Below are 27841 nucleotides of genomic sequence, written 5' to 3'. Positions count from 1 at the left end.
CGGGGTGTGCGTGGGCCCTGCCCACCCACCCCTGGCCTCTAGATGCCCCTCCACAACGGGATTTGGTAAAAGAGAAAACAGTGACCGTTATTAAGTCTGAAAAGTATACTTTCTGAAACAAAAGCCACAGCAGAGCCTGGACCCGTGTCCCCCCAGTGCTCCCGCGATGCCTAGTCCGGTGCCCAGACTGAGCTGGCCTGGATCTCAGAGGCCCCGTCCACGGGGAGGCACTGGGTTCCACTGGGTCCCAGTCCCCGTTTCTTCCTTCTTGCTGGATTTTCTTCCAGCCCCCGCCATGGCCAGGAAGGACCCCCGACCCTGCTCCGCAAAGCAGGACCGGCCCGCCCTCTAGTGGTGGTTGTCTGTACAACACACACTCAGGCACACAAATGTGCACACGTTCACAGGCACACACACGTACGTGCACACATGATACATACATACACGTGTGTGCATACTTGCACACGTGTATACATGTGCCTGTCACATACACGTGTGCGCACTAGTACACAGACATGCACATGCATACATACATGTATAACACACCTGCATGTGTCCCCATGTTTCTCACCAGTGTCTTCTGAGGGCAGCAGCCCATGACGGCCCCGTGTAGAGGCTGTGATTCTATGATTAAGGAGACGAGAAAGACCGAGTGGCTTCTGGCTGCAGTCAGTCACGTGACAACGGTGCCACTTTTCTTCCTCTTCTCTGGTTAAGCCCCTCCCTTTGCTGTGGGCATGAATCCTCCTGTTTCCTGCTCAGCCCCGTGCAGTGTCGGCTGGTCCCAGAGGCGAGGCTGGGGTGACGACCCTCCTCCCAGCCTTCCAGCCCTGGGCCTGCCTCCTTCCCGCCGGGCGGTGAGATGGACAGAGCCCAGACGGTGAGGCCACGGGGTCTCAGGGGAAGCCTCTCCAGGTGGAAGCTCACCATCTGCTTGGAGCAAGGCCAGCATGGGGAAGGGGGTATCTCAGATGCCTCCAGCAGCCTGGGAAGGGTGAGCCCGAGGCCGTTGTGCGGTTCCTGGGTGGCCACCCACTGGGCGCCATCAGACAACAGAATCGCATCCAGCTCTGGAGGCCAGAGCTCCCAAACGCAGGCCGTGCTGCTTCCTTCTGGAGGGTCGTGGAACACCTCCTGTGCTTCTGCCAGCATCCTTCACTTGTGGCCACTCCAGTCTCTGCCCCCATCTCGAGTGGCCACCTCCTCCCTGTGTCCTGTGCCCTCATCTCCTCTCCCCAGGACACCTGTCACCTGGATTGGGGCCGCCCTAGCCCAGGTGGTCCCGTCTCGAGCCTTACCTTCACTTTATGTACAGAGGCCCTATTTCCATGTTCTGAGGCTCCTGATGGGACTTATATTTGGGTTTGTCTTTACTGCCCCCAAAGAATAACTTCTGTGATCCCTGCTGGCCGACGAGACCAGGGTGGGAACAGAGGCGGGCAGCCGAGGCCCCTGCAGCCAAGCGCCGTCCGTCCCAGGCCCGCCCGCCGTGGTCCGTGCATGGCCCGTTTAGGGTGAGGCTGCCCGCGCCGGACTGTGGGCTCCTGCGCTATGATCATGTGTGTTTTCTTCCCCGTGACAGCCCGCGCAAAGCAGGGCCTGGGTGGCAAAGGTGAATTTGTGGTCAGGTGGGAGACCCAGCCGGCTCCCTCCTGCTCTGCATCCCCAGCTCCCACCTCCAGATCCCCCAGGCTGGCCGGAGCCTTCCACGTCGGGGCTGGCAGAGCCTGTGCGTGCCCCGCGGTGGGACTCTGGGTGCCTCAGCCCTGCAAGGGCAGCCAGCCCTGAGGCGGTCTCCCTTCAGCACTGACCCCTAGGAGCCCACTCACCCCTTCCGCCTGCTGAGCTCTGGAAACATCTCTGCTCCAGACCTGTGTATGGGTCAGCCCGAGGGGCATCCCTGATGCCCACCCCGTCCTGTGCCCGGCTGCCCTGGGGCAGACCGATCCAAGCTATGGCCCTGGCCTCGCCGAGCTGTGCCCACAGACACCGCCAGCGCCCAGGGAGGGTGGCATCGTCCCCGCCACCCACGGACAGCGTGCAGGCGTGTTCTAGACGCCGGGGAGACGGCACTGAGTGTGAAGTCCTGGGCTCTGGAGCCCTGCTCGTGGGGCAGGAGCCGGTGGAGGGCGGCCGCGCTGACGCTGAGAAGTGAAGCAGAGTCTCGGGAGAGCGGGCAGCCGGCAGGGGGAGCGGCCGTGGGGCAGCGATTGTATTTTATTCAGGGAGGCAGGGAAGGCCTTGCTGATGGGGGCGAGCAGAGTGCCAGGGCAGGCGGAACAGCCCTGCACCGGCCCGGAGGGCACCGTGGCTTTGGGGGGCGGCAGAGGAGAAAGCGTGCGGCCAGCGGGCCCCGCCTGCCCCGGGACCGGTGGACTGTAGGCCTCTGCTTGTGCCCAGGGAGCAGAGCCAGGGCAGGTCCTAGCAGAGGAGCCCTGGGACCCGCTCCGTGTTAGCCTACCAGCCGGGGGTGGGGCGGGCCCCTCTCAGCCTGCGTGTCTCTCCGCATGGCGAGAGGTGACGGGCAGCCGCTGCGGGGGGCGTCGCGTGGCTCCGTCGGCCTGGGTCCCCCCATTGCTTCGTGCACTGGGCCTGGACACTCACAGACGGACCTTTAAAAATACACAGTCGTGTTTAGGACTAATTTCTATTTGTGGAAGGTGATGCTCGTTTGCCATTTATAGCAGCGGCATAAACGCTTCTAAATGTGTTTATTGAAGTACAAGAAAGCCTGAGCTGTAAGGAATAATCTACGGCAGAGCTGGACGGAGGGCGTGGTGTCTGTCGATACTGTGGGGGTGACTCTGCGAGGCTCAGTGGCGGAGCGCTCACCACGACACCCCGACTGAGGCCACGACAGTCGGGCCCCGAGTCCGCCCTCAGGCCCCATCGGTGCCCCAGAGGGTCGGGGCCGGTGGTGCTGGGAGAACGTCAGCAGAGTCCTGTTCTCTCCTGCATTAGGTGCCCGGTCGTCCCACTGTGCTTCCTGTGATGGTGTCCCTCACAAAAAGAAAGACAGTAGCAGGTGGGGCAGTCAGACCCCCTTCTGTGGCAGAGGACAGAAACGAGCTCCAGGATCAAACAAAAAAGAGGGCTAACTGGCTCATGTGATTGAACGCACAGGGCGCCTTCAGGCCTGGCTGGATCCGGGACGCTCCGGGCAGGACCCTCGCCGAGGGCACGTGGGGACCTGAGGTTTGGGTTCGGTTCGTCAGTCTACCCACCCTGGCACTGGTACCGTCCCCAGCCTGTCGCTGCCATGTCCCTGCTGAGGCAGCAGTGACCAGAGATGACCAGCCGCCTTTGATGGGCAAGAGGGAGGGGCACTCACTCCCTGCTGGGGTCCAGAGGCACAGCAGTCGCGAAGGAGGGACCCCTGCCCTGAGCGACGTCCTGATGTCAAGGGCCCGATGGATGTCTGAGCATATGCAGCTGTCCACACACGTGGAGACGGATACTGACCGTGCAGCTGCCGGGGGGAAGCGGGTTAAGGATGGCGCTGCCGTGCCCTTGGGTACCTTGTGTGCCACATTCAGAAAGAGGCCTCCTGGCATCCTGGCTGACGTCGCTGCCTTGGCGGCACGGAGCCGTCTGCCTTCACCCATCACAGAGGCGCCAACCCGCATCAGGAATCCCACGGCCACTCCAGCAGCCTCTGGTTTGCTGTGTGCCACTGGGGACATCGTGAGACTCAGCGTCCCCACCTGTGAGATGGGGCAGGGCCACATCACCGAAAGAGTGAGCAGGAAGGGAGAGCACTTCCTAGCCTGGGACAGTCACCGTGCTTCTCCCCCTCCCCTGCCCCAACACCACCCGGACCCTGGGGACCCACATCGTGCCTGTCCCCGCTTCCCTGTCTGGTGAGCCCCACACTCTGCTTTCAAAGCCCCACACATCTGCTCTGATGGTACCTCCAGGGGAAGCCTGTCCCCGCTCTCTGAGTTCGTTTATCTCATGAACAGCTGAGAGGACCTCTCGCCACCTCACCGGGTGGTCGTGATCCCACCTAACGGGGGGGGGGGGGGTGGTCCCTGTAAATGAAGGATGGATGGATGGACAGATGGATGGAGGATGGATGGATGAGTAGCCGGGTAGGTAGATGGAGGACGGAGAGAGGAAGCAGGGAGGGAGGCAAGACTTAATCTTTGGTGGGAGGACTTCCAGGGTGCGGCGTGGCACCCAAGCACGTGTAGGCTGTTGCTTTGATTTTTTCATGTCTCCTTGGGCGCAGGTTCTAACCACGTTCACAAAAAACATCATCAGCTGTTTAGACGTGTGTCGGTTCGTGTAACAAGCACGGACTGAGTGCGTTCTGTGTACCGGCTCCAGGCTGGGCTTCCAGGGGCCCAGCCTGAGTGTGAGGCCGACCTCGGGGTGCTCTCCATCTCCGAGGAGAGTCAGGCCCATGTTTGTTGAGTGACTGTCAGAGGGGTTGATCCCAAGGACTGTGGGGCTGTGAGGAGGGCAGGTCCATTCTGCGGTGGGGGAGGGGGTCCCCTGGAGGCGCCGTCACAGCCGGTTCTTGGCAGCGGGAACAGGGGCCCAGCACGAGGTGGGTCCCCAGGGTCTGGCCGGTGTCAGAGCAGGTGAGGGGGGAAGAGCAGTGACTGTCCTGGTCTTGGGACTGCTTTCCCGCTCGCTATTTCAGGCACGTGGCCCTGCCCCCTGTCCCAGGTGGGGACCTGAGCCCAGCACGGCACTGGGGCCCCTCCCCTCTCGCCCCCTACCTAGGAGCCTGTTCGGAGGCCCCGATGTGCTCTCCTCACTTTCCTCCTCCAGATACTTCATCCCTTGAAGGGACGCCCCAGCTGTGTGCCAAGGAGCTGTTTCCTGCTCCTCTGAGAGGCTCACTCCTGGGGGAGGCCTCTTGGAATAAGAGCTGGGGCAGGGGGGAGGGGGGTTAGCACCGCCACCCCCCAGCTGCACGCCGGCCCTGGGCACGTGGACTGCGGCGCTGACAGAGGTGGAGGCCAGACATCCATCTGGGTGGGAGACAGTGCGAGCCCCCCGAGCCACCTCCCAGCTCTGGTCCACACCCTCCACTCAGCCCTCACTCATCCTGTCACCTCTGGGCAGAACAGCCCAACACCTCCTGGAAGCCTCCCTGGTTTCCCCGGCCCTCATTCCCTGAGGAGGCCTGTCTGGGAGGTACCTGGTCTGTGATGCCTGATGTCAGAGCCCGGGGCCACCAAACGTCTTGTATTTTTTATTGAAGTACAGTTGATTTATAACGTTGTGTTAGTTTGAGGTGTGCAGCAAAGCAATTCAGTTATACATATATAAAGCCACATATTCTTTTTCATATCCTTTCCCATTATGGTTTATTACAGGATATCGAATACAATTCCCCGTGCCGTACAGTAGGAACTTGTTATCTATTTTATATACAGTAGTGTGAATCTGTTAATCCCAAACTCCTAATTTATCCCTCCCCTCCCTTTCCCCTTTGGTAAGTTTGTTTTCTGTGTCTGTGAGTCTGTTTCTGTTTTGTAAATAAGTTCATTTGTACCTTTTTTTTTAAGATTCCACATATAAGTGAGATCATATGATACTTGTCTTTCTCTGACTTCACTTAGTATGATCACCTCTAGGCCCATCCGTGTTGCTGTAAATGGTATTATTTCATTCTTTTTTATGGCTGAGTAGTATTCCATGTATATATGTACCACATCTTCTTTATCCATTCATCTGTCCATGGACATTTAAGTTGCTTTCATGTCTTGGCTATTGTATACAGTGCTGCTGTGAACATTGGGGTGCATGTATCTTTTTGGGTTTCTCCGGTTATATGCCCAGGAGTGGGATTGCAGGATCATACAGTAAGTATTTTTAGTTTTTTTAAGGAACCTCCATACTGTTCTCCATTGGTTGTACCAATTTACATTCTCACCAGCAGTGCAGGAGGGTTCCCTTTTCTGCACACCCTCTCCAGCATTTGTTGTTTGTAGACTTTTTGATGATGGCCATCCTGACTGCTGTGAGGTGGTATGTTTGTAGTTCTGATTTGCGTTTCTCTAATAATTAGCGACGTTGAGCATCTTTTCACATGCCTCTTGGCCATTTTTATGTCTTCTTTGGAGAAATGTCTGTTTAGGTCTTCTGTGCATTTTTTGATTGCGTTGTTTGGTTTTTGTTATTGAGCTGTGAGCTGTTTCTATATTTTGGAGATTAAGCCCTTGTCAGTCGGTCGCATCATTTGCAATTTTTTTTTTTTTTTTTTTTTGCGGTACGCAGGCCTCTCGCTGTTGTGGCCTCTCCCGTTGCGGAGCACAGGCTCCAGACACGCAGGCTCAGCGGCCATGGCTCACGGGCCCAGCCGCTCCACTGCATGTGGGATCTTCCCGGACCGGGGCATGAACCCGTGTCCCCTGCGTCGGCAGGCGGACTCTCAACTACTGCGCCACCAGGGAAGCCCCATTTGCAAATATTTGCTGGCAGTCTGTAGGTTGTCTACTCATTTTGTTTATCATTTCCTTTGCTGTGCAAAGGTAACATTTATTTTTGCTTTTATTTCTATTACCTGGGGGGACTGACCTAAGAAAACATTGCTACGATTTATGTCAGAGAATGGTTTGCCTATGTTCTCTTCTAGGAGTTTTATGGTGTCATGTCTAAGTCTTCAAGCCATTTTGAGTTTATTTATGTGTATGGTGTGAGAGGGAGTGTTCTAATTTCATTGATTTACGTGCGGCTGTCCTGCTTTCCCCACATGGGCTGTGGGTCTGGGAAGGAGAGAGGGAAATGGAGGGACTCACGGATGGATGGAGGAGTGGATGGAGGGAGGCTGGGAGGGAGGGAGAGAGAGTGGCTGTCTGTGACCGTCTGCTGCTTATAATTCCTTCCAGAGCCCCCTAGGGATCCTGAGCACATTTCCCTGAATCGTGGGGCTGAGAAGTGGGCTCTTCCCTGATCCTCTTAGGGGAGCGGGACTTGGGATCATTCATTCCTTGGAGGCATTTCAGAAGGTCCCTTTCTGCCCTGGACCCCAGAACCCTCCCTCCCTAATGGTGCCAGTGAGAGGTGGTCTGTGGTCCCAGCAGAGAGCTGCCCACCAGGCTCGTCCTCACCTGTCACAGTTGGAAACACCTGTGGCCTCTGCTCAGAACAGGGGTGTGGAAAGGCCCCCTCTGCTGACCTGGGGTTACTGCACCAGTGGGTCCAGGTGGAGAAGGGCTGGGCGGCCCCTTCAGTGCCCAGTGAAATTCGCCGTCCCCATCAAGCATCATTTTGCCTTTTAAAATTCACACCTGCATCTGAACGCTAACCACTCCTTCCAGACTGTGTTCAGACACAGAGTAATGCTGGTGTCTGTGTGCCTGCAGAGAGAGGAGAGAGGGCTTGACTCCCTTCTCCTGTTTGAATTTCTGGACTGAGGCTGAACTAGACACTGAGGATGCTAAAGAAATGAGGTCCCTGCAGACACACATCTGGGGGTCGCCCCTCTTTCCAAACTGTCCACCCCTGGTCTGGCAAACCCAGCACAGCGTGCTGTGTGCTCCAGGCCCCCTTTTCCTTATTTCTACCTCGATCTACACCCGTGGAAGCCAGGCACTGAGGTGAAGGCAGAGACCTCACCACCCACCGCAAGTGAGAACTTTCTTCTGCCAGGTCCCCTGCTGAGCGCCCCCCGGGCAGGACGGGGACCCAGCTGAGTCCGTCCGGGGAATGTATTTCTTTAATGAAAGTATAAACAGCCTGTAAACTGAAACCCAAACTGATGCTGTCTTCCTCCCCCTCATGCCCTTCTAGAAAGTTCAGCAGTACACAGTCATTGTTCAAGCGACAGACATGGAAGGAAACCTGAACTATGGCCTGTCCAACACGGCCACAGCCATCATCACGGTGACAGACGTGAACGACAACCCGCCCGAGTTCACTGCCAGCACGGTGAGTGCGCGTCCCCTCGGAGACAGGTCCCGGGCCTTCGGGCTGCTTCTCTCTCTGCTGCCACCTGATGGAAGGAGCTTGACAGACGAATAGACAGACAGGCTGTTAACAAAGGCCCCGAGCGGCGGGGGCTGAGCGGGAGAGGAGCTCCCGGTGTCTGCAGGCCCCTACTGACCCCTGGCTGACACCTGGAGAGGCTCCCAGGGCAGAGGGAGTTGGACCCTCCTCCCGAATCCGGAGGAGTTGACCGGCGGTGTTTGGGCTCCAGGGTCAGCCAGTGTGGGGTGTGTGCATGGCTGCATGCGAGGCAGGACTGTCGGGCGGGGGGGGATGCCCGGGGACAGGGCAGGTCCCTGCGGCAGGACCGCAGCTGGCCCTCCACGGCCCACCATCAGCAGGGGGCAGCGGGGCGTGGGGGACACATGGTACGTCCTGCCCCTTCAGGCACGGCCAGCGGGCTGTGGCCAGGCCACGTGCCAGGCTGCCCAGAACCTAAATGACCACAGGAACGCCCTAGCGGCAGAGCCGAGGGATCACAGAGCCACGAGTCACGCGCTCCCAGTTCCTCTGAATTCCAAAGGAGCTGCGTCTTTTGGGCCACGCCCCCCGGAGTGGGGTTGCTGACAGAATGGGAGCATATACCCACCCTGCGGGTGCCCGTCCAGAAATGCGGCAGATGCAGGGGGCCAGATGGGCAGAGGGGAGGGTCAGTGAGGACTCCCCGGGCAGTGCTGGGAGGTGGAGGCTGCCCCCTCCCCCCAGGGTGTCAGGGTTGCCTTCTCTGAGCCTCACTCCCGCGGTACCGAGTGGATGAGAGGGTAACAGCAGTAACAGTAACAAAAGAACTGGAGCGCAAGCTCAGCTGTGGAGCGGCCCTCACCCCCGCTCCACCAGGCAGCAGCCTGGGCTTCCTGGTCAACCTCGGCCCCACCAGCCCCTGAGGCTCGGGACCCAGTTATGGAGGAGGATGCTGAGGCTCAGAGAGGCTAAGTCACTTGTCCAGAGCCACTCAGCCCACTAGGAGCAGCTGGGGCTGAGCCAGGAAGCTGTGCTCTCATGCCACAGCGGAGGGGGTGGGGGGGACAGAGAGGAGACCCCTCATTCTCCCAGTGGGTGGGTCAGCTTGCCGTGAAGGCATCTCACAGGCGGGAGCCCCACCAGCGTCCCTGCGTGCCCTCATCCTGCTTCCCCACCCCACCACAGGCTCCAAATTCTGGAGTCCCCAAATCCCACATCCCTGCAGTAAGGCATCTCAGAGTCCTAGGCTCTGTGTCTGGCTGGACCAAGCCAGAGGAGGGCAGCCTCAGCCATGAGGGCACAGCGCCATCTGGTGGGCGGATGTAAGATCGCCCCACAGAGGGAGCCGCTCAGGTCTCTGCCCCCTGGTTAGGGTGGGATGGCTTCCATTCTGTTTGCTCTCCACGGCCAGTGGGCAGTGGCAGGAAGGGCTCAGGAGCAGCGTCCCAGGGAGTCTGGACATGAGGAGAGCAGCTCATTGTTCGTTGCACTGAGGTCTGACGTGCCTACAGTATGAGGCACAAATCTTGAGTGAAACCTTCCCCCCAGCCAGCAGCAACCCAGGCTCATCGTCCAAGGTGAGCTTTACCTGTTCTAGGATGTCATGTAAACGGAGTCACACGGAACACACGATTCCCTGGAGCCTCCCACCTGGTGGCATAAGGCCTCTGGGGTCCTTCCTTGTTGTTGTATCAGTTCAGTCAGATAGGGCCCCGCCCATCTGGGTTTTTTCTGTTCTCAGCTTGGACCCTTTGGAACTAGGAACAAGTTTTCATTGCCTCACCCGGCTTCACTTAATCATTATCTATCTCTTTTTTAAAAATTAACTTGCGTATTTGGTTAGGTAATTCACACACACGGTACAGTACCTTAAAAGGTATAAAATGACTGACTTTGAGGAGGAGCCCCTTGTGTTTTCACTCTGACCCTTGCGTTGTGTTTGGTTTTTCCGCTTATGATATGTCTTGAAGACCTTTCCATATCCACAGATTCCGAACGCCCTTGAAATTTTTTCAACATGTGTTTAGAAATAATTTCAAGCTCACAGAAAAGTTGCAAGAATAGACACAGGGAAAAGAATAGCCTCACAGAGAGAAGACAAGATGGTGGAGTAGGCGGCCTTGTGCTCACCTAACACAAAAGCACCAAAGTCACAACTAACTGCTGCACAGTCACTCATCAATAAAAAAGAAAGGCTGGGGCTTCCCTGGTGGTGCAGTGGTTAAGAATCGCCTGCCAATGCAGGGGACACAGGTTCGCGCCCTGGTCCAGGAAGATCCCACATGCCGCGGAGTGTGCCACAACTACTGAGCCCGCGCTCTAGAGCCCACAAGCCACAGCTACTGAAGCCTGCGTGCCTAGACCCCGTGCTCCGCAACAAGAGAAGCCACCACAATGAGAAGCCCGTGCACCACAACAAAGAGTAGCCCCCACTCGCCGCAACTAGAGAAAGCCCGCGCACAGCAACAAAGACCCAACACAGCCAAAAATAAATAAATTTATTTTTAAAAACAAAAGATTATCAGCTGATTTTTTTCAGCAGGACTATGCAGGCCAGAAGGGAGTGGCAGGATATATCTAAAGTGATGAAAGGAAAAGACATACAACCAAGAATACTCTACCTAGCAAGGCTCTCATTCAGATTTGATGGAGAAATCAAAAGCTTTAGAGACAAGCAAAAGCTAAAAGAATTTAGCACCACCAAACCAGCTTTACAACAGACACTGAAGGAACTTCTCTACGTGGAAAAGAAAAGGCCACAACTAGAAACAAGAAAATGATGAAATGGGAAAGCTCACCAGTAAAGGCAAACGTACAGTAAAGGTAGGAGATCATCCACACAAGCATGGTATCAACACCAGCAATCGTGAGAGGAGGAGAGCACAAGTGCAGGACACTGGGAGTGTGTTTGAAATTAAGAGATCACAGTTTAAAACAATCACATATTTATATACACTGCTGTATCAGAACCTCATGGTAACCACAAACCAAAAATCTATAATAGACGTACACACAAAAAAGAAAAAGGAATCCAAACACAACACTAAAGATAGTCATCAAATCATAAGAAGAGAGAACAAAAGAGGAAAGGAAGAAAAAAGACCTACAAACCCAAAACAATTAACAAAATGCCAGTAAGAACATACATATCAATAATTACCTTAAATGGGGGCTTCCCTGGTGGCGCAGTTGTTGAGGGTCTGCCTGCCGATGCAGGAGACACGGGTTCGTGCCCCGGTCCAGGAGGATCCCACATGCCGCCGAGCGGCTGAGCCCGTGAGCCATGGCCGCTGAGCCTGCGCGTCCGGAGCCTGTGCTCCGCAACGAGAGAGGCCACAGCAGTGAGAGGCCCGCATACCACAAAAAATAATAATAATAGTTACCTTAAATGTAAACGGGTTAAATGCTCCAACCAAAAGACGTGGACTGGCTGAATGGATACAAAAACAAGACCCATATATATGTTGTCTACAAGAGACCCACGTCAGACCTAGAGACACATACAGACTGAAAGGGGGTGGAAAAAGGTATTCCATGCAAATGGAAATCAAAAGAAAGCTGGAGTAGCAATACTCATATCAGATAAAATAGACTTGAAAATAAAGACTACTACAAGAGACAAAGGAGGACACTACGTAATGATCAAGGGATCGATCCAAGAAGATACAACAATTGTAAATATATACGCACCCAACACAGGAGCACCTCAATATATAAGGCAAATGTTAACAGATATAAAAGGAGAAATTGACAGTAAATAAATAATAGTGGGGGACTTCAGCGCCCCACTTACATCAATGGACAGATCATCCAGACAGAAAATCAGTGAGGAAACACAAGCCTTAAATGACACATTAGACCAGATGCACTTAACTGATATCTACAGAGCGTTCTGTCCGAAAGCAGCAGAATACACATTCTTTTCAAGTGCACACGGAACATTCTCCAGGATAGATCACGTGCTGGGCCACAAAGCGAGCCTCAGTAAATTAGGAAAATTGAAATCATATCAAGCATCTTTTCCAACCACAACACTATAAGATTAGAAATCAACTACAAGAAAAAAAAACTGCAAAAAAACACTAACACGTGGAGGCTACGCAATATGCTAGTGAACAACCAATGGATCACTGAAGAAATCAAAGAGGAAATCAAAAAATACCTAGAGACAAATGAAAACGAAAGCACTGTGATCCAAAAAATACCTAGAGACAAATGAAAATGAAAGCACTGTGATCCAAAAGCTATGGAACGCAGCAAAAGCAGTTCTAAGAGGAAAGTTTATAGCGATACAAGCTTACCTCAGGAAAAAGAAAAATCTCAAACAACCTAACCTTACATTAAAGCAACTAAAAATGAAGAACAAACAAAACCCAAAGTTAGTAGAAGGAAAGAAATCATAAAGATCAGAGCAGAAATAATGAAATAGAGACTAAGAAAACCATAAAAAAAGATCAATTAAAGTAAAAGCTGGTTCTTTGAAAAGATAAAATTAATAAAACTTTAGCAAGACCCATCAGGAAAAAAAGGGAGAGGACTCAAATCAATAAAATTAGAAATGAAAAAGGAGACATTACAACCAACACCACAGAAATACAAAGGACCACAAGAGACTACTACAGGCAACTATATGGCAGTAAATTGGACAACCTAGAAGAAATGGACAAATTCTTAGAAAGGTACAATCTCCCAAAACTGAACCAGGAAGAAATAGAAAATATGAAAAGACCAATTACAAGTACTGAAATTGAATCTGTGGTTTAAAAACTCCCAACAAACAAACGTCCAGGACCAGATGGTTTCACAGGTGAATTCTATCAAACATTTAGAAAAGAGTTAACACCTATCCTTCTGAAACTATTCCAAAAAATTGCAGAAGAAGGAACATTTCCAAACTCATTCTATGAGGCCACCGTCACTCTGATACCAAAACCAGACAAAAATACTTCAAAAAAACAATGACAGGCCAATGTCACTGATGAACACAGATGCAAGAATCCTCAACAAAACACTAGCAAACGGAATCCAACAATACATTAAAAGGATCACACACCACGATCAAGTGGGATCCATCCCAGGGATGCAAGGATTTTTCAATATCTGCAAATCAATCAGTGTGATACGCCACATTAACAAATTGAAGAATAAAAACCATACAATCGTCTCAGTAGAAGCAGAAAAAACTTCTGATAAAATTCCACACCCATTTATGATTAAAAAAAAAAAAAACTGTCCAGAAAGTAGGCATACAGGGAGCCTACCTCAACATAATAAAGGCCATATATGACAACCCCACAGCTAACATCATACTCAATGGTGAAAAGCTGAAAGCATTTCCTCTAAGATCAAGAACAAGACAAGGGGACTTCCCTGGTGGCGAAGTGGTTAAGAATCCACCTGCCAATGCGGTAGACATGGGTTCAAGTCCTGGTCTGGGAATATCCCATATGCCGCGGAGCAACTAAGCCGGTGTGCCACAACTACTGAAGCCTGTGTGCCTAGAGCCTGTGCTCCGCAGCAAGAGAAATCACCGCAATGAGAAACCCATGCACCACAGCAAGAGTAGCCCCTGCTTGCCTCAACTAGAGAAAGCCCACGCACAGCAACAAAGACCCAACGCAGCCAAAAATAAATAAATTTAAAAAGAACAAACAGCGATGTCCACTCTCACCACTTTTATTCAGCATAGTTTTAGAAGTCCTAGCCACAGCAATTGGAAAAGAAAAAGAAATAAAAGGGATCCAAACTGGAAAAGAAGCAAAACTGTCACCATTTTCAGATGACATTACACTATACATTCATTGAGAATCCTAAAGATGCTACCAGAAAACTACTTGAGCTCATCAGTGAATCTGGTAAAGTTGCAGGATACAAAATTACTACACACAAATCTGTTGCATTTCTATACACTAACAACAGAAGATCAGAAAGGGAAATTAAGGAAACAATCCCATTTACCATGGCATCAAAAAGAATAAAATACCCAGGAATGAACCTACCTAAGGAGAAAAAAAAAAAAAAAACCTGTACTCCAAAAACTGTAAGATGCTGATGAAAGAAACAGAAGATGACATAAACAGATGGAAGCATATACCAAGTTCATGGATTGGGAGAATCAATATTGTCAAAATGACTATACTACCCAAGGTAATCTACAGACTCAGTGAAATCCCTATCAAATTACCTATGGTATTTTTCACAGAACTAGTACCAAAAGTTTTAAAATTTGTATGAAAACACAGAAGACCCCGAATAGCCAAAGCAATCTTGAGAAAGAAAAACGGAGCTGGAGGAATCAGGCTCCCTGACTTCAGACTATACTACAAAGCTACAGTAATCAAAACAGCATGGTACTTGCACAAAAACAGAAATGTAGATCAATGGAACAGGATAGAAAGCCCACAAATAAACCCACACACCTATGTTCAATTAATCTACGACAAACGAGGCAAGAATATACAATGGAGAAAATACAGTCTCTTCAATAAGTAGTGCTGGGGAAACTGTACAGCTACATGTAAAAGAATGAAATTAGAACATTCTCTAACACCATACAAAAAATAAATTCAAAATGGATTAAAGACTTCAACATAAGACCGGATACTATAAAACTCCTAGAGGAAAACATAGGGAGGACACCCTTTGACATATCGCAGCAATACATCTTTGGATCCATCTTCCAGCGTAATGAAAACAAAAATAAACACATAGGACCTAATTAAACTTAAGAGCTTTCGCATAGCAAAGGAAACCATAAAACGAAAAGACAACCTATGGAATGGGAGAAAATATTTTCAAATGAAGCTACTGACAAGGGATTCATCTCCAAAATACACAAACAGCTCATGCAGCTCAATATCAAGAAAACCCAATCAAAAAATGGGCAGAAGACCTAAGTAGAAATTTCTGCAAAGAAGACACACAGATGGCGAAAAGGCACGTGAAAAGATGTTCAAGATCACTAATTAGAGAAATGCAAATCAAAACTGCAATGAAGTATCACCTCACACCAGTTAGAATGGAAGTCACCAGAAAATCTACAAACAACAAATGCTGGAGAGGGTGTGGAGAAAAGGGAACCCTCTTGCACTGTTGGTGGGAAGGTAAATTGGTGCAGCCACTATGGAGAACAGTACAGAGGTTCCTTAAAAAACTGAATATAGAACTACCATATGACCCAGCAATCCCACTCCTGGGCATTTATCTGGAGAAAACCATAATTTGAAAAGATACATGCACCCTAGTGTTCACTGCAGCACCATTTACAATAGCCAAGACATGGAAGCAACCTAAATGTCCATCAAAAGATGAGTGGATAAAGAAGATGTGGTACACATATACAATGGAATATTACTCAGCTATAAAAAAGAATGAAATAATGCCATTTTCAGCAACATGGATGGACCTGGAGATGATCATGCTAAGTGAAGTCAGACAGAAAGACAAATAATCATCATATATCACTTACATGTGGAAACTAAAAAAATGATACAAATGAACTTATTTACAAAACAGAAACAGGCTCGTAGACATAGAAAACAAACTTATGGTTACCAAAGGGCCGGGGGATAATTTAGGAGGTTGGCATTAACATTTACACACTGCTATATATAAAATAGATAAAGAACAAGGACCTACTGTATGACACAGGGAACTCTACTCAATATTTTCTAATAACCTGTATGGGGAAAGAATCTGAAAAAGAATATACATATATATGTGTATAACTGAGTCACTTTGCTCTACACCTGAAAGTAACACACATTGTAAACCAGCTGTGCTCCAGTTACAGCAAACAAAAAGGAGAGCTGCGCACACCGGCCCTGTCGGCGCCATGCCGTGTGTGCCCGCTTCTCCCTGTAGGTGCGCCCACACAATTCTTTCTGAGCTGCTTGGGAATCAGTAGTATGCGTGATGCCCTCACATCTAAAGGCTTCTGAGTGTATTTCCTAAGAGGCTTTTCTCCGTCAGGAAAACAGCTGCTATCCCTTTTTCCACCAGAGACACCTGAGGCCGAGAGGGGTAATTCGGGCTACCCGAGGTCACACAGTGAGACAGAGTCCAACCCACATCTCCTCCTTCCGCGGGCCCACCTTCGCACCACACCTCTGTCCTTCAAGACCCCAAGTGTGTCTCCCGTCCCCTTCTGAGATGGAGCAGCGCTGCCTTTCCGGGTTTCCGCAGCTCCAGAGAGGGGCCCCGAGGCTGCCCTGACACCCGAGCTCCCGCAGGGCACGTCCGCGGGGGACCACTTCCGCCCACTGTCCCGAGCCCTGATCTGGCTTTGACGAGCCCTGGTCGGCCCTGACCTGACCCTCGTGTGGCTCTCTGCTTCTAGCCTGAACCTCGTCTGCCCTTCTGCACGCCAGCCGCCCTGCAAACGCCCGCTGATCCCCTAGAAAGGCCGGGTCCTAGATGGCCTGTGAGGAAGCGATGCGGCGGAGAAAAGGAGGGTGCGGTGCACCTTCCTGACCTGTTTGCGCTGGGGTGTCCACACGAGGGGAGGGGAGATGATGAACAAGATACCCCCGGATCTGCACACACGCCTGAAAAAGGGGCAGCCCGGGAATTACACTGAGACCCAGGAGGGAGTTTGCATGTGACCCAAGGAGGTGCCTTGGGGCACATCCCAGGGGATGCCTGCACGCCTGGATGAAGGAAAGGTGGGCACAGCCTGGTTCCCGGGACTGTTCCTCAGGAAGATGCCCCTCCGGGCTTTCGGAACGGCTGCCTCTTCCCAGAGTCGCCCCTGCCCCTCCTCCACCCCAGTCGGCCTCAGCCAGGCCCGGGCCCTGGAGGCCAGGAGAGCACATAGAGGCCCTGCCTGCTTACTGTCGGGGCTGTGGGGCGACGGCGTGGATGTGTGTGGATTGCCTAATGTCCCGGGGTCACACATTATGACATGGCCCCTCGGGACGGGTGGAAGGCAGGGCCCCAGGACACCGTCTGCTGGGCTCAGTGGGGGCGGGCGGGCGCAGGCCCAGGGCTGGCTGCACCCCCTGCACAGCCAGGCTAATTTTATCGCGCTTAATCAAGAGCCATCAGCAGAAGCTGCAGAGGTGGGGGTGGGGATTTGCATGATCCAGTTCCTGTTCTGAAATGTTAATTAGACGTCGTTCTCCCTTCGCCTGCTCCGAGCCTGCGCTCCCTTGCTGCCACCGCGAAGCGTCCCTCAGCACCCCTGCAGGGTGAGGCGGGTCCACGGGGTAGGGCCGAGGCCCCCAGGACACAGCCGCAGACCCGACCCAAGGGCCTCCCTCTGCCTCATCCTCAGGTCCTGGAGCAAAGCCCTGAGGCCCAGCCACACACAGGCCCACGGGAGGGTCTCCTGGAGTCGGGAAGCCCCCTTCTGCCCCCCCAACCCCCGGGGCCCTCCTAGCTTTGTGCCCTTAGGCTGACAGTCGGACCTCTCTGAGCATCAGAACGTTTTCCCCTCTTGACGCGTAAGTGTTACATGGCTCAAGGTGAAGCTGGGAGCATCCGCTCATCTACAGGGAAGTTTGTTCTCTGCCCTAAAAACACCGCGGGTGGTACCTGACCCCCCATCACAGGGGCTCCGACTGGGCGGCGGAGCAGACAGGGTCCCGGCTCTGCCTTCAGCGGGTGAGGGGTTCACGGTGGAGGCACCAAAACATTCATTCCAAGTCCAGTTTCCTCATCTGTTAAGAAAGGGAGGATGAGTCCTTAAGGTACATCGCGCTACAGTTCAAGACTGTACGTGATAGGACATACTTGTCTTTACTGTATATTTGATTGGATGACCTATTCCCCATTCCAAGGCAAGCATGAATAAAATTAAGCTAAATGTTAAAAAAAAATAAAGGGGGGGTGAGATCATGGTGGGTCCCCTCCCAGGGTCCTCTGAAGACAGAAGAGAGGGCGACAAGCACCCAGTAGCCCTTCTTTCTGGAAAGGGGGTGAACCAAAAAGCTGGGGAGGTGCTTCAGGGTCCTCTTCCTGAGCTGGCGTCCCAAGGGCCACGTCCCAGGCGTCACTCACCTGTTCTCACAGCAGCACCGCAGGAGGGGACAAGGCTCCAGAGTCACCACCCGGGCCCCGGGCCCCAGGCTTCTCCCTGTGGGTGGAGGAGGATGGATGTCAGCCGCCAGGTCCCCCGTTATGAGCCACTGGTCCCACCCGTCAGATTCTGATTCCAAACTCAGAAGCCGACAGAAATCGTCACCGTTTTACTGGAGAGGAAACTAAATTTCAAAAGTTAAAATCGCCGGAGCGTTGTGCCACTACCACCTCCCGCTCCCTGCACCAGTGCCGCGGCGCGCATCCCTGGGCCGGAGCCCCGGGGCCAGGCGCTGCGGAAAGACGAAAAGAAGAGAGCAGGAGCTCGGAAGTGCTGTGGGCTGTGAGGGCGAGAAGGAGGGGAGGCTTGGAAGTTCTGACTGCAGATGATAAAGAAACTAAAGACAAAACAAAAAGTAAAACCATAGGAAGGTCAGAGGAGAAGGCACGTTTTCCAACAGAAGCCAACGCAGCCCCGGGGCTTCCAGGGTGATCCCCGAGTTCCTGGCTCAGGAGAGGACTGGGTGGGGGGCACCCCCCTCGCATAACACCCTCGGTCATACCAGGGTCCAGGGCCCAGAGAGAAGGCAGCTGGGGGAGGGTCAGGTCCTCAGGCCTGAGCCGCGCTAGGACCAGCGATGGTTCGAATACTGGGGCCAGAAACAAAAGCATCATCTCAGGGAGTCTGGCATCCCCAATGGAGCAGGTGCCCTGGTGGTCCCCGGGTCTGTGGGGACAGGCCCTGCCATCCTCCATCCTCTCGGCCTGGCTGAGGGGTCTTCCCTAAATCCCGGCTGGGCTTCACTGTTCCCACCCAAATCCTCCACTCTGCTAATGTGACCCTCCCCTGGGAGCCCCCCAGATTTGTGCGGAGGAGCTGGGGTTGTGCTGGAAGGCCCAGGCACGAATAGGAAATCCACCCTGCCTCTCGAGATGGGGGTGCACGTGAATTCTGGGTTACAGCTATGCAAGAAATTCCAACACTCTTCCAATTCTTCCTTTCCCAAGTATCCGCCCTTACATCCCACGGGGCATGGGGGAGGCTTTCCCTGTGCCTGAAAACCCAAAAATTTAAATTTAAAACTCATTATGGCTACAGGGGAAGGTTAGTAAGAAAACCCTGAGCCAGGCTTCCCAGCTAAGGCACCTCTTTGTGAACCTTTATTAAACTTGCATGAATTAAAATAGACTTTTCAAATGAACTTCACCTGGAAGTTTGGAAGGAACTGGTCTCCGGGACACGCAGCTCTCCCCATGCCGTGAAACCACAGGCCCGTATTCTCGGGGGACCAGAGCAGAGTGGGTGGAGGCGCCCAACAGGGCCCCCATGGGGTGCACTGAAACTGGGCTGTGGCGGGGGGGCGGGGGGCCTGTCAGGTGACGGCACCAGAACCCACCCTGATTAAACCAGTGGCCGCCAAAGCACGAGTGGCCACAGACTCCGAGAGCCGCGTGCATCAGGTCGGGGGCTCCGCCGGGGGTACCCCCACCTTCCGCTGCCACGGGGCGCAGAGGCCTCAGCTCCCATCTCCATCGCTGGACACGGTGCCACCACCCACCTTCTGCCACTGCAGGCGCCAAAGCACAAGGTCTCTCTGCCTCTCTTCTGAATCAAACTCATGAAGGTGTGTCCCACTGGCAGGTTCTAGATCACCTGACCAGGTGGTGGCAGTAGAGGAGGGCGAGAAAGCACGGTTCTGGAAGATAAAGAAGGGAATTCAGAAGGTGCTGGAGAGCCAAACAGCCTACTGATGTCCACTACACTGACCCTGGCAACTGAAACAAGAAGAGAATCTCCTCATCTCGCAGAAGCTGCACTGTCTTCAGGCATGGCTGGATCCAGGCTCCGGCAGTCACCCGGCGGTTTCCCTGAGCCGTGCTTTCTCTGGGCCGTGCCAAGGTCTCTTAACCTCTCTTGCTTCTGCTTCTTCATCTGCAAAATGGGGATAAGAATGGGGTTCTCCTGAGGAACCAGCAGAATAACGCAAGGGCAGTACCTGGCACAGAGTGGGCACTCGGTAACCATCGTTAGGGTTGCGCTGCTGTGAACACAACTGGAAATCCCCAGATATTTGTTCAAACTTTGTCTCCGGGTTTTGTGGCTCAAAAGCACACTGCACTGTGACAGAATGGCCACACGATTTGCATGGCCCAGTGCCAAATAAGAACACAGGGGCCCTCATTCACAAAGTATGAAGAATTTCAGGACTGTGACCGCACAGCAGTAAACCGAGCTCGGGGCTCTTCTGAGCTGGGCCACAGCTGCACAGCACTGACTCACCTGCTGAGAGGTGCTCAGATTTCCATCACCACCTCGACACCAGCACCAACACGCCCAGCCACGCACACAGTCTTTGCCTGCCCGTAACTACTGTGGCCACGTGAACCCCACTCACCGATGGGCGTGGTTTGCAGCCCTCACTGCTGCGGCAGGAAAGAAAGGGTTGAGGCTCTGTGTTTGATCATCTGCACATCTGCAGCTGCTGACCCCAGGCCCCAAGCCCATGTCGGGGAGCACTGGGATGGCAGGAGCCCAGAGATGGTTCAGCTCGGGAAGCCCTCTGCAGCTGCGTCCCCACTCCTGTTCGTTTCCCATTTTGTAAGCACATTTTTAGTCTCTTGCAAGCCCCAGGTATTTGCATTGGTCCCCTGCTGCCTATGGGAAGGGCTTGAAGGGGATTTAGGAGGGGGGCCTGGCGTGCGTGCGTGCGTGCGTGCACAGGCAGGGATTAGTTTGGAGGTGGATACGTGCAGATGAGCCTCGGGCTTTGCTGGGCCTCAGCTGGAGGAAGCAGAGCCCTCTCTAGACACCGCCTCGTCGGCACGGACATGGGATGGGCCAACCTGTGGGAGTCACCGTGTCTGGGAGCAGCTGGAAGCAGAGGCCCCCCAGGGTCAGCAGAGAACCTCTGCAGCCTCTCCAGGCTTCCACACGGGTTTGTAATGTTGTCTTTTCTTACACTTCGCAGTACGCAGGGGAAGTCCCCGAAAACCGGGTGGAGATGGTGGTCGCAAACCTCACTGTGATGGACCGAGATCAGCCCCACTCCCCGAACTGGAACGCTGTCTACCGCATCATCAGCGGGGACCCCTCGGGCCACTTCAGCGTCCGCACGGACCCCGTCACCAACGAGGGCATGGTCACCGTGGTGAAGGTGGGTGCTCACCTCGCCTCCTGCTGGGCTCCCCGAGCTCTGCCCCCACCACGTGCCCTGAGGCAGACGTAACAGGAGTGATATTCGGGTTCAGTGCGTGCCACCCCAGTGTCCAAGGGCAAAGGACTGCGCCCGACCTGCCAGGGGCAGAGGCAGCCTCAGCAGGACCGGTCCCGTGACCCCAGGGACTCTGCAGGCCTGACCTGCCACCCACCCCCCAAAAGATAACTCTACCATCTCCTCCCTCACACCTGGCCCTCAGCTTCTGAAGCTCAGAGGCCGAGAATCAGCCTCTTCTGCTTCCCGGCCGGGCGGCGACAAGGCTTTGCCCGAGGCAGTGAGTGAGCGGTGCCCCAGGTGCCCGGAGGAGGGTCAGGGTGGCAGGAACAGCGGGAGCAGGCCAGTTCGGGGGCCGCGGTAACCTCTGCAGCTCCCAGCAAGGCTCAGCGAAAACACTTCACCCCAAGCCTCCCCCACATGCACTGGTGCGCCCCCGGCCCTGCCCCACGAGCCTGCACCCACGCTGGGCTGCTCCCCTCAGGGTGCAGACCCGGCCCCTGGGCTTTGAGTGAAGAGTCGTGGCCACACGTGGGGGAGGCAGCTGAGCGGGGGCCCAGTGAGGCTGTCTGGCCTCTGATTGAAACTGTTGGAGCAAATTACTCACTGATTTCTCTGTTACCAATATGTTTTGTTTTGCCGTCCGACAGACTTCCGTTGGCCATAATCTTTCTGGAAGGTGTCCTCACTCAGACTGGCGACACAATTTTTAATGCATGACACGTAGCATTATTCCCTGTCCTCCAGGGACACGAACGGATAAATATGGGAGAAGGACCACTTCCTTTAGTGACTTCTTCAGAGGCACACCCACCGTGATTTTAGGAAGCAGTATATTTAAATCGCCGCCAACACTCGGGGGCCCTGGGGGAGGGGCTGGAGGCCTGGCAGCCGCTTAGTTCTCGGCGGCGGCGGGGGGGGGGGGGGGGGGGGCGGGGGGGACCTCAGCCACGAAGAGGCAAGCGCCAGGGAGGGACGTGGCTTCTCACCGGGGGCTCCAGGGGCTCTGCAGGTAACACCCATTCCTTCAGCAGATAAGGAGACCACGGCTGCAGAGGACGGGGGCTCCCGCAAGGTGAGCCGGGGGGACAGTGGGGAGGACGACGAAAGTGTCGGCCCAGAACCCCGATCTCTGCTGCCACCTCCAGGCCTTCCCGTCGGGCAGGCACTGCACCTTCGGGAGCCTCGTCTCCGTCCCCTTTCCACACCCACTCAGCACCGTTACCTACTTCATAGTAAACTCTTCTCGTGCTCAGTACCTTGCTTAGCAGCAGGAGCTGAGAAGGCATGGGTTTGATGCACCAGGTGTATGACGGTCAATACTCACAGAAGTCAAGGCTGAGCTGCAGTAGGAGCCCAGTGATGGGGCAGGGCTGGGCCAGAGGAGCAGCAGGCAGGGCAGCACGGCCCCGTCACCAGCACCCCCAGGGCTCGCAGGACAACTGGTCCCACGAGGCGATCAGTTCCCCTCTGAGCAGAAGTGTGTCACCCCATTTACCACAAACGTTTCCAAGCACATCTAGAAGTAAGAGAGACGGTGTACCCTCACCTGCCACTTCAGTTTCACAGTTACTAGCGTGCTGCCATGTCGCTCCATCCATGTTTTGCTGCCGTGTGGTTCTAACTCCAGGCCCTCTGCTCACATAGCTACAACCGTGACAGCACCTGAGACAGACAGCCACACCTCCGTGATCTCCAATATGAGTCATTTGTTTTTTTGTTGTTTTTTTTTGCGGTACATGGGCCTCTCACTGCTGTGGCCTCTCCCATTGCGGAGCACAGGCTCCGGACGCGCAGGCTCAGCGGCCATGGCTCACGGGCCCAGCCGCTCCGCGGCATGTGGGATCTTCCCAGACCGGGGCACGAACCCGCGTCCCCTGCATCAGCAGGTGGACTCTCAACCACTGCGCCACCATGGAGGCCCTGAGTCTACATTTAATTGCCCTTAATTCTCCAAGTGTCTCTTGATGGTGTGGTTTTCAAATCTGGATCCAACCAGGGTCCCCACGTTGCATTCGGTTGTGCCATCTCTTGAATCTCTCATAATCTAGAATATTCCCCCCACCTCTGACCTGTCACAAACGCAGGGTCCGCGGTGCTGAATCTGTCCGATCGCTTCCTCTCGGAGTATCTGGTCTCTCGCTCTCTGCTCTTCCTGTAACCAGGGCTGCAGACCTGAAGGGCCCTTCCGCGGCGAGGAGCCTGGTTGTCCCGTGCACAGCCATCTGAGCCTGACCAGTGGGCTCCGGTGCTCACAGGCCTCTCCCGTCACCGTGGAGTTGGCTCCTCCCCGTCATGACCGGCAAACAGTCTGCAAAATCACGGCTCTCCACCAGCCCCCATCTGTTGGTTTCATCATCTGTTGATGGTCATTGCCAAGTTCATTTCTTCATTAGGCGGTATAAAATGGTGCTTTACAATCCTGTCATTCCTTGTACAGTCCTCGGCTAGAATGCTTCTATATAAAAGAGCCCTGTGATGATGCTGAAATGCAGGCCTGCAGCTGTCAGAACAACGCCCACGCAAAGATGCCCACCCAGGTCCCAGTCTCCCAAATCTGTGCGTATGTGGCAAAGGGCACTTTGCAGATGTGAAGAAGTTAAGGATCTTGAGATGGGAGGTTGTCCTGGATAGTCCTGGGGGGCCCCCAAGTAATCGAGGGGCCCTTAGAAGAGTGATGCAAGAGGACCAGAGTCAGAGACCTGAGGATGCAGCAGAGGCCTGAGAGAGACAGACTGGAAGGTGCCGCGTTGCCACTCTGAAGACGGAGGGAGGGGCCGAGAGCACAGGCGCCTCTCGGACGGAGCCAGAAAAGGCGTCCAGGAGCCTTCAGAAGCAGCCAGCCCTGCCCACGCCCCGACCTTAGCCCAGCAGCGCAGACTTTTGGCTTCTGGCCCCCAGAACTGTAAGATAACGAATCTGTGTTGTTTTAAGCCACTCAACAGGAACATGAAATTAACGCAGCTCAACAGAAAAGGCGAGAATGAGGCTTCATTCTCTACCTTTACTTCCGATTCTCAGAGCAGAACCGGTGAGCCAGCAACAGGCAGTGTCACCACCTGCATCCAGGTGTTACGGCTGCCGTAACAATTGCGTAACATGACAGGCGTTTACCCTCGCACTTTTCTGGAGGTCAGGAGCCTGTAACGACCCTGTGACGGCACGTAGGGCCCACCTGGGTTATCCAGGACCACCTCCCAGCTCAAGACCCTTACCTTCATCGTGGCTGCAAAGTCCCCTTTTGCCAGGGAAAGTGACTATCCACAGATTGCAGAGATGAGGACCTGGGTAAATGCAAAAGCAGTCAGTGAACTGCGTTTTTCACTTTCTCATCACGGCTAAGGCTGTGCAGGTTTTTATACGCTCGGTGTGTGGTGCTCAGCTGCAGCTAGTACGGGTCTTGACCTCTGGCCAGGGGGCTCCTCTGGCAGCTGGTTCTGGGTGCTTCTGCTACGTCCCTGTGTTGGGACCTGAGTGCACAGCCCAGGTTCGTCTTGCTGATTTCTTGCCTCACATCTGGACGGGCCATTCCTCTAGCGAGGAGTGGTACTTAGAAACCAACGTCCAGACGCGAGAGGTGCTCACTGCGGCTGCTGCCATCGCTACTGGATGTTGTCAGGGCAGAGCGAAGAAGTGACACTTCAGTGCATGTGCTTCCTGACCACCTCAAAGTTACTTCACCGATTCACATGATCATTTCATCCAAATTGAACACTGGAGGGTTTTACTAACCTTTGTTGATTTTATACTTGATCTCATTTCTCTTACACTGAAAATCTTGGTTCCTAACAACAGTAAGATAATTGCTGATTTACTTTAACCTACAATATACAATCACCCCTCGGTATCCATGGGGGATTGGCTCCGGGACACACACCCCCACAGGTAGGTACCAAAATCCACAGATGCTCAAATCCCTTATACAAAATGGCATAGTATCAGGTTGGCCAAAAAAGTTCGTTCAGGTTTTTCCATGAGAACTTTTTGGCCAACTGAATATTTGCATATAACCTACACACACTCTCCCGTGTAATTTATACCCAATACCATGTCAGTGCTGTGTAAACTGTTGCCTGTGTGAGGCAAATTCAGGTTTTAAATTTCTGGAATTTTTTTCAAATGTATTCAATCTGTGGTTGGTTAAATCCACAGATGTGGAGCCCATGGATATAGAGAGCCAATTATACATAAAAAGCTTAAAAAATAACGAATCCAAAGTCCCGGCCAACAGCAAGCAGACCAGATGAATTTAAGGTTTCTTTGCAATAACTTGTCCTTAGAATAAATCCCATGAAGGACTTACCGTCTAAATGCTGTCCCAGTCACGAGAAATCATTATTTTCTTGGGAGTTATATTACCATCGATGTATAGTTAGTTTAATTTAACTCAGTTTGTTTCTAATTTTCAGAGATTGCTTTATGTATGCAAGTTTACTTGTAATACCTAAAATGTGAGAATGTAAGGTTTTACATGGCTCTAAAATCAAAGCTATGTGGCAAAACACACGCAGCAAACTCACACCTCCAGACGTTCCCTCCACCCTTATTCCTTCCCTCTGCTCACGGGTGACTGTTTTATGAGTTTTTGGTTTATCCTTTCAGCATTTCTTTTTGCAAATTTGAGCAGATACATATGCAAATTCATGTTCCTCTCCCCCTTTCACACAAGAGGCAGCCTGCAATGGATGTTGCCTTTTCTGCTCACCAGTTGATCCTGGAGATCTCTCCGTTCCCACGTGTATCTTCCTGGTTCTTTCTTACAGCTGCAAGTGTCCCCACTGTGCGGATGATGCAGCCCATCCACCCAGCCAGTGCTATGGGTGCCTGAGTTGACAGCAGTATGTATCCTCTGTGAATGATACAGATGATACGTCAGTGAATATTCTTGGGCACGTAATACTCCGCACATGTCTAAGCAGAACTGTTCAAATGCAGCTGCAGTGTGCTGTGTTGCTGGTTTTCTAGTGAGACTGTTGCAAGCTCTGCCAGGAATAGTTACACATCTCGGGGCCCCAAGTGCTTCCGTGCAGCTTCCATCCCCCCTCAAAATGTGAAGAATACCCCCCGAGACTGATCGTACCCCGGAGACCCTATAACTGTAGACAATAGAACCATACTAACATTTATCATCCGGGGTCCTGACACCCCCAAAATGTGTGTCAACTGGAGAGAATGGTCATGCAAGGGCCACGCACAGAGGTGAGGGGGCTCCGTGAGACCTGGTGTGTTGGTGTCCTGGGGCTGCTGTAGCAACTTACCACAGACCAGGTGGGTTAGAACAACTGAAGGATGCGCTCTCACAGCTCTGGAGGCCAGACGTCCAAGATCAAGGCATTGGCAGGGCTGTGCTCCCTCTGGAGGCTCTGGGAGGATCCCTCCTGCCCCGCCCAGCTCCTGGGGGTTGCTGGCCATCCCTGGCTCGAAGCTGCGTCACCCCAGCCTGTGCCTGTCTTCACCTGGCCCCTTTCTGTGTCTGCAGTCTCCCTCCCTAACTCACAGGGCACCCAGGCTTGAATCGGGGAACACCTCAATCCAGGGCGACTCCCTCTCGAGACCTTTAACTTCATTACATCTACAAAAACCCTATTTGCCAAAGGTCACAGTCACAGGTTCCACAGGGACGTATCCTTGGAGGCCACCCTTCCACCCACCACACCTGGTGAGGCACCCTGGACGGACGAGAGCCGGGCCCTCGACCTGCCAGGCTGCAGGGAGCAGGGTGGGGCCCCCGCACTCCTAATGCTTGATGAGTGCCGGAGCCGCTGGCTAGGAGGTGTGCCTGGCGGGAGTTGTAGCCCCCGAGGAGCCCAGCTACTGCCACTCCATGACGTGGGAAGCTGGGGGACGGCACCCCTCGGGACTGACCTCCTGGGCCCAGAGCAGGGCGGGTGCAGACCAAGCAGCCCCACGGGCACCACCCTCCCTGACAGCCTCGCAGGCACCTAAGCCAGCTCCCCGTCCCGGCGCCTCTCATTCCAGGCGGTCGACTATGAGCTGAACAGAGCGTTCATGCTGACCGTGATGGTGTCCAACCAGGCGCCCCTGGCCAGCGGGATCCAGATGTCCTTCCAGTCCACGGCGGGGGTGACCATCTCAGTCATGGACATCAACGAGGCCCCCTACTTCCCCTCGAACCACAAGCTGATCCGCCTGGAGGAGGGCGTGCCCACCGGCACCGTGCTAACCACGTTTTCGGCAGTGGACCCTGACCGGTTCATGCAGCAGGCCGTGAGGTGGGCCCACAGAGCACCCTCGGGCCCTGGGAAAGGGGAGCCCCGTCTTCCACAGAGAAGAGTCCTGAATGCCCAGTGAAACCTGCAACCCAGAAAGTCCCGGGTGGGCGCTTGGGGGCATCCCCGACTTGTGGTGTCCCCAGGCAGGGAAGCCCAGTCTGGGGACAGCTGGCATCACCGGCCGCCAGGCTGCCCTGACACGAGACGGTGGGAAAAGCTTGAAGGACATTCAGCCGCATCTAGAGTCAGGCTGGGTCCTGACCCCGCTTGACGCTCCTGCGCTTACGATTCTGTGAGTCACCAGCCCCCTCTGCCCCTCCGTCTCCCCGCCTGTAAAGGGGGCGATGGGAGAATCTGCCTCCCAGGGTCCTTGTGAGGTTAAACAGCCCGTTCTCCTTGGAGACTTCCAGCCGCTGTTGTCACCGTCCCGCGTGGGAGGACCCCCACCCCCACCCCGTGCGAGCTCGGCAAGAG

At 53.8% G+C, this 27841-nt stretch overlaps 1 protein-coding gene and 1 long non-coding RNA gene across 15 annotated transcripts in view; one reads left to right on the top strand and one right to left on the bottom strand.

The window, feature by feature from the left end:
- Positions 1-27841, top strand: part of CDH4 (cadherin 4) — a 556898-nt gene that overhangs the window by 518760 nt on the left and 10297 nt on the right. The window contains exons 8-10 of the mRNA XM_033410223.2: positions 7750-7887; positions 20892-21077; positions 27114-27367. Of these exons, the coding sequence (XP_033266114.2) occupies positions 7750-7887; positions 20892-21077; positions 27114-27367 (578 nt within the window). The remainder of the gene's footprint in view (positions 1-7749; positions 7888-20891; positions 21078-27113; positions 27368-27841) is intronic.
- Positions 726-27120, bottom strand: LOC117197640 (uncharacterized). Of its 14 annotated transcripts, none has more exons than XR_007472096.1 (9): positions 25840-27120; positions 25438-25578; positions 22462-24919; positions 19482-19855; positions 17905-17980; positions 12111-17564; positions 9798-12067; positions 7068-9662; positions 726-3704 (listed from the first exon to the last, which is right to left on the bottom strand). It is a non-coding gene; the product is annotated as an uncharacterized LOC117197640 (long non-coding RNA). The 14 variants fall into 14 exon arrangements; XR_007472097.1 differs by lacking the exon at positions 726-3704 and having other exon boundaries at positions 6245-7316; positions 7801-9662; XR_007472095.1 differs by lacking the exon at positions 726-3704 and having other exon boundaries at positions 6245-9410; positions 9494-9662.

This window comes from Orcinus orca, chromosome 16 (genome assembly GCF_937001465.1).
Source record: "Orcinus orca chromosome 16, mOrcOrc1.1, whole genome shotgun sequence".
In the NCBI taxonomy this organism is placed as follows: Eukaryota; Metazoa; Chordata; class Mammalia; order Artiodactyla; family Delphinidae; genus Orcinus; species Orcinus orca.
This window is presented reverse-complemented; position numbering and strand designations above follow the sequence as displayed.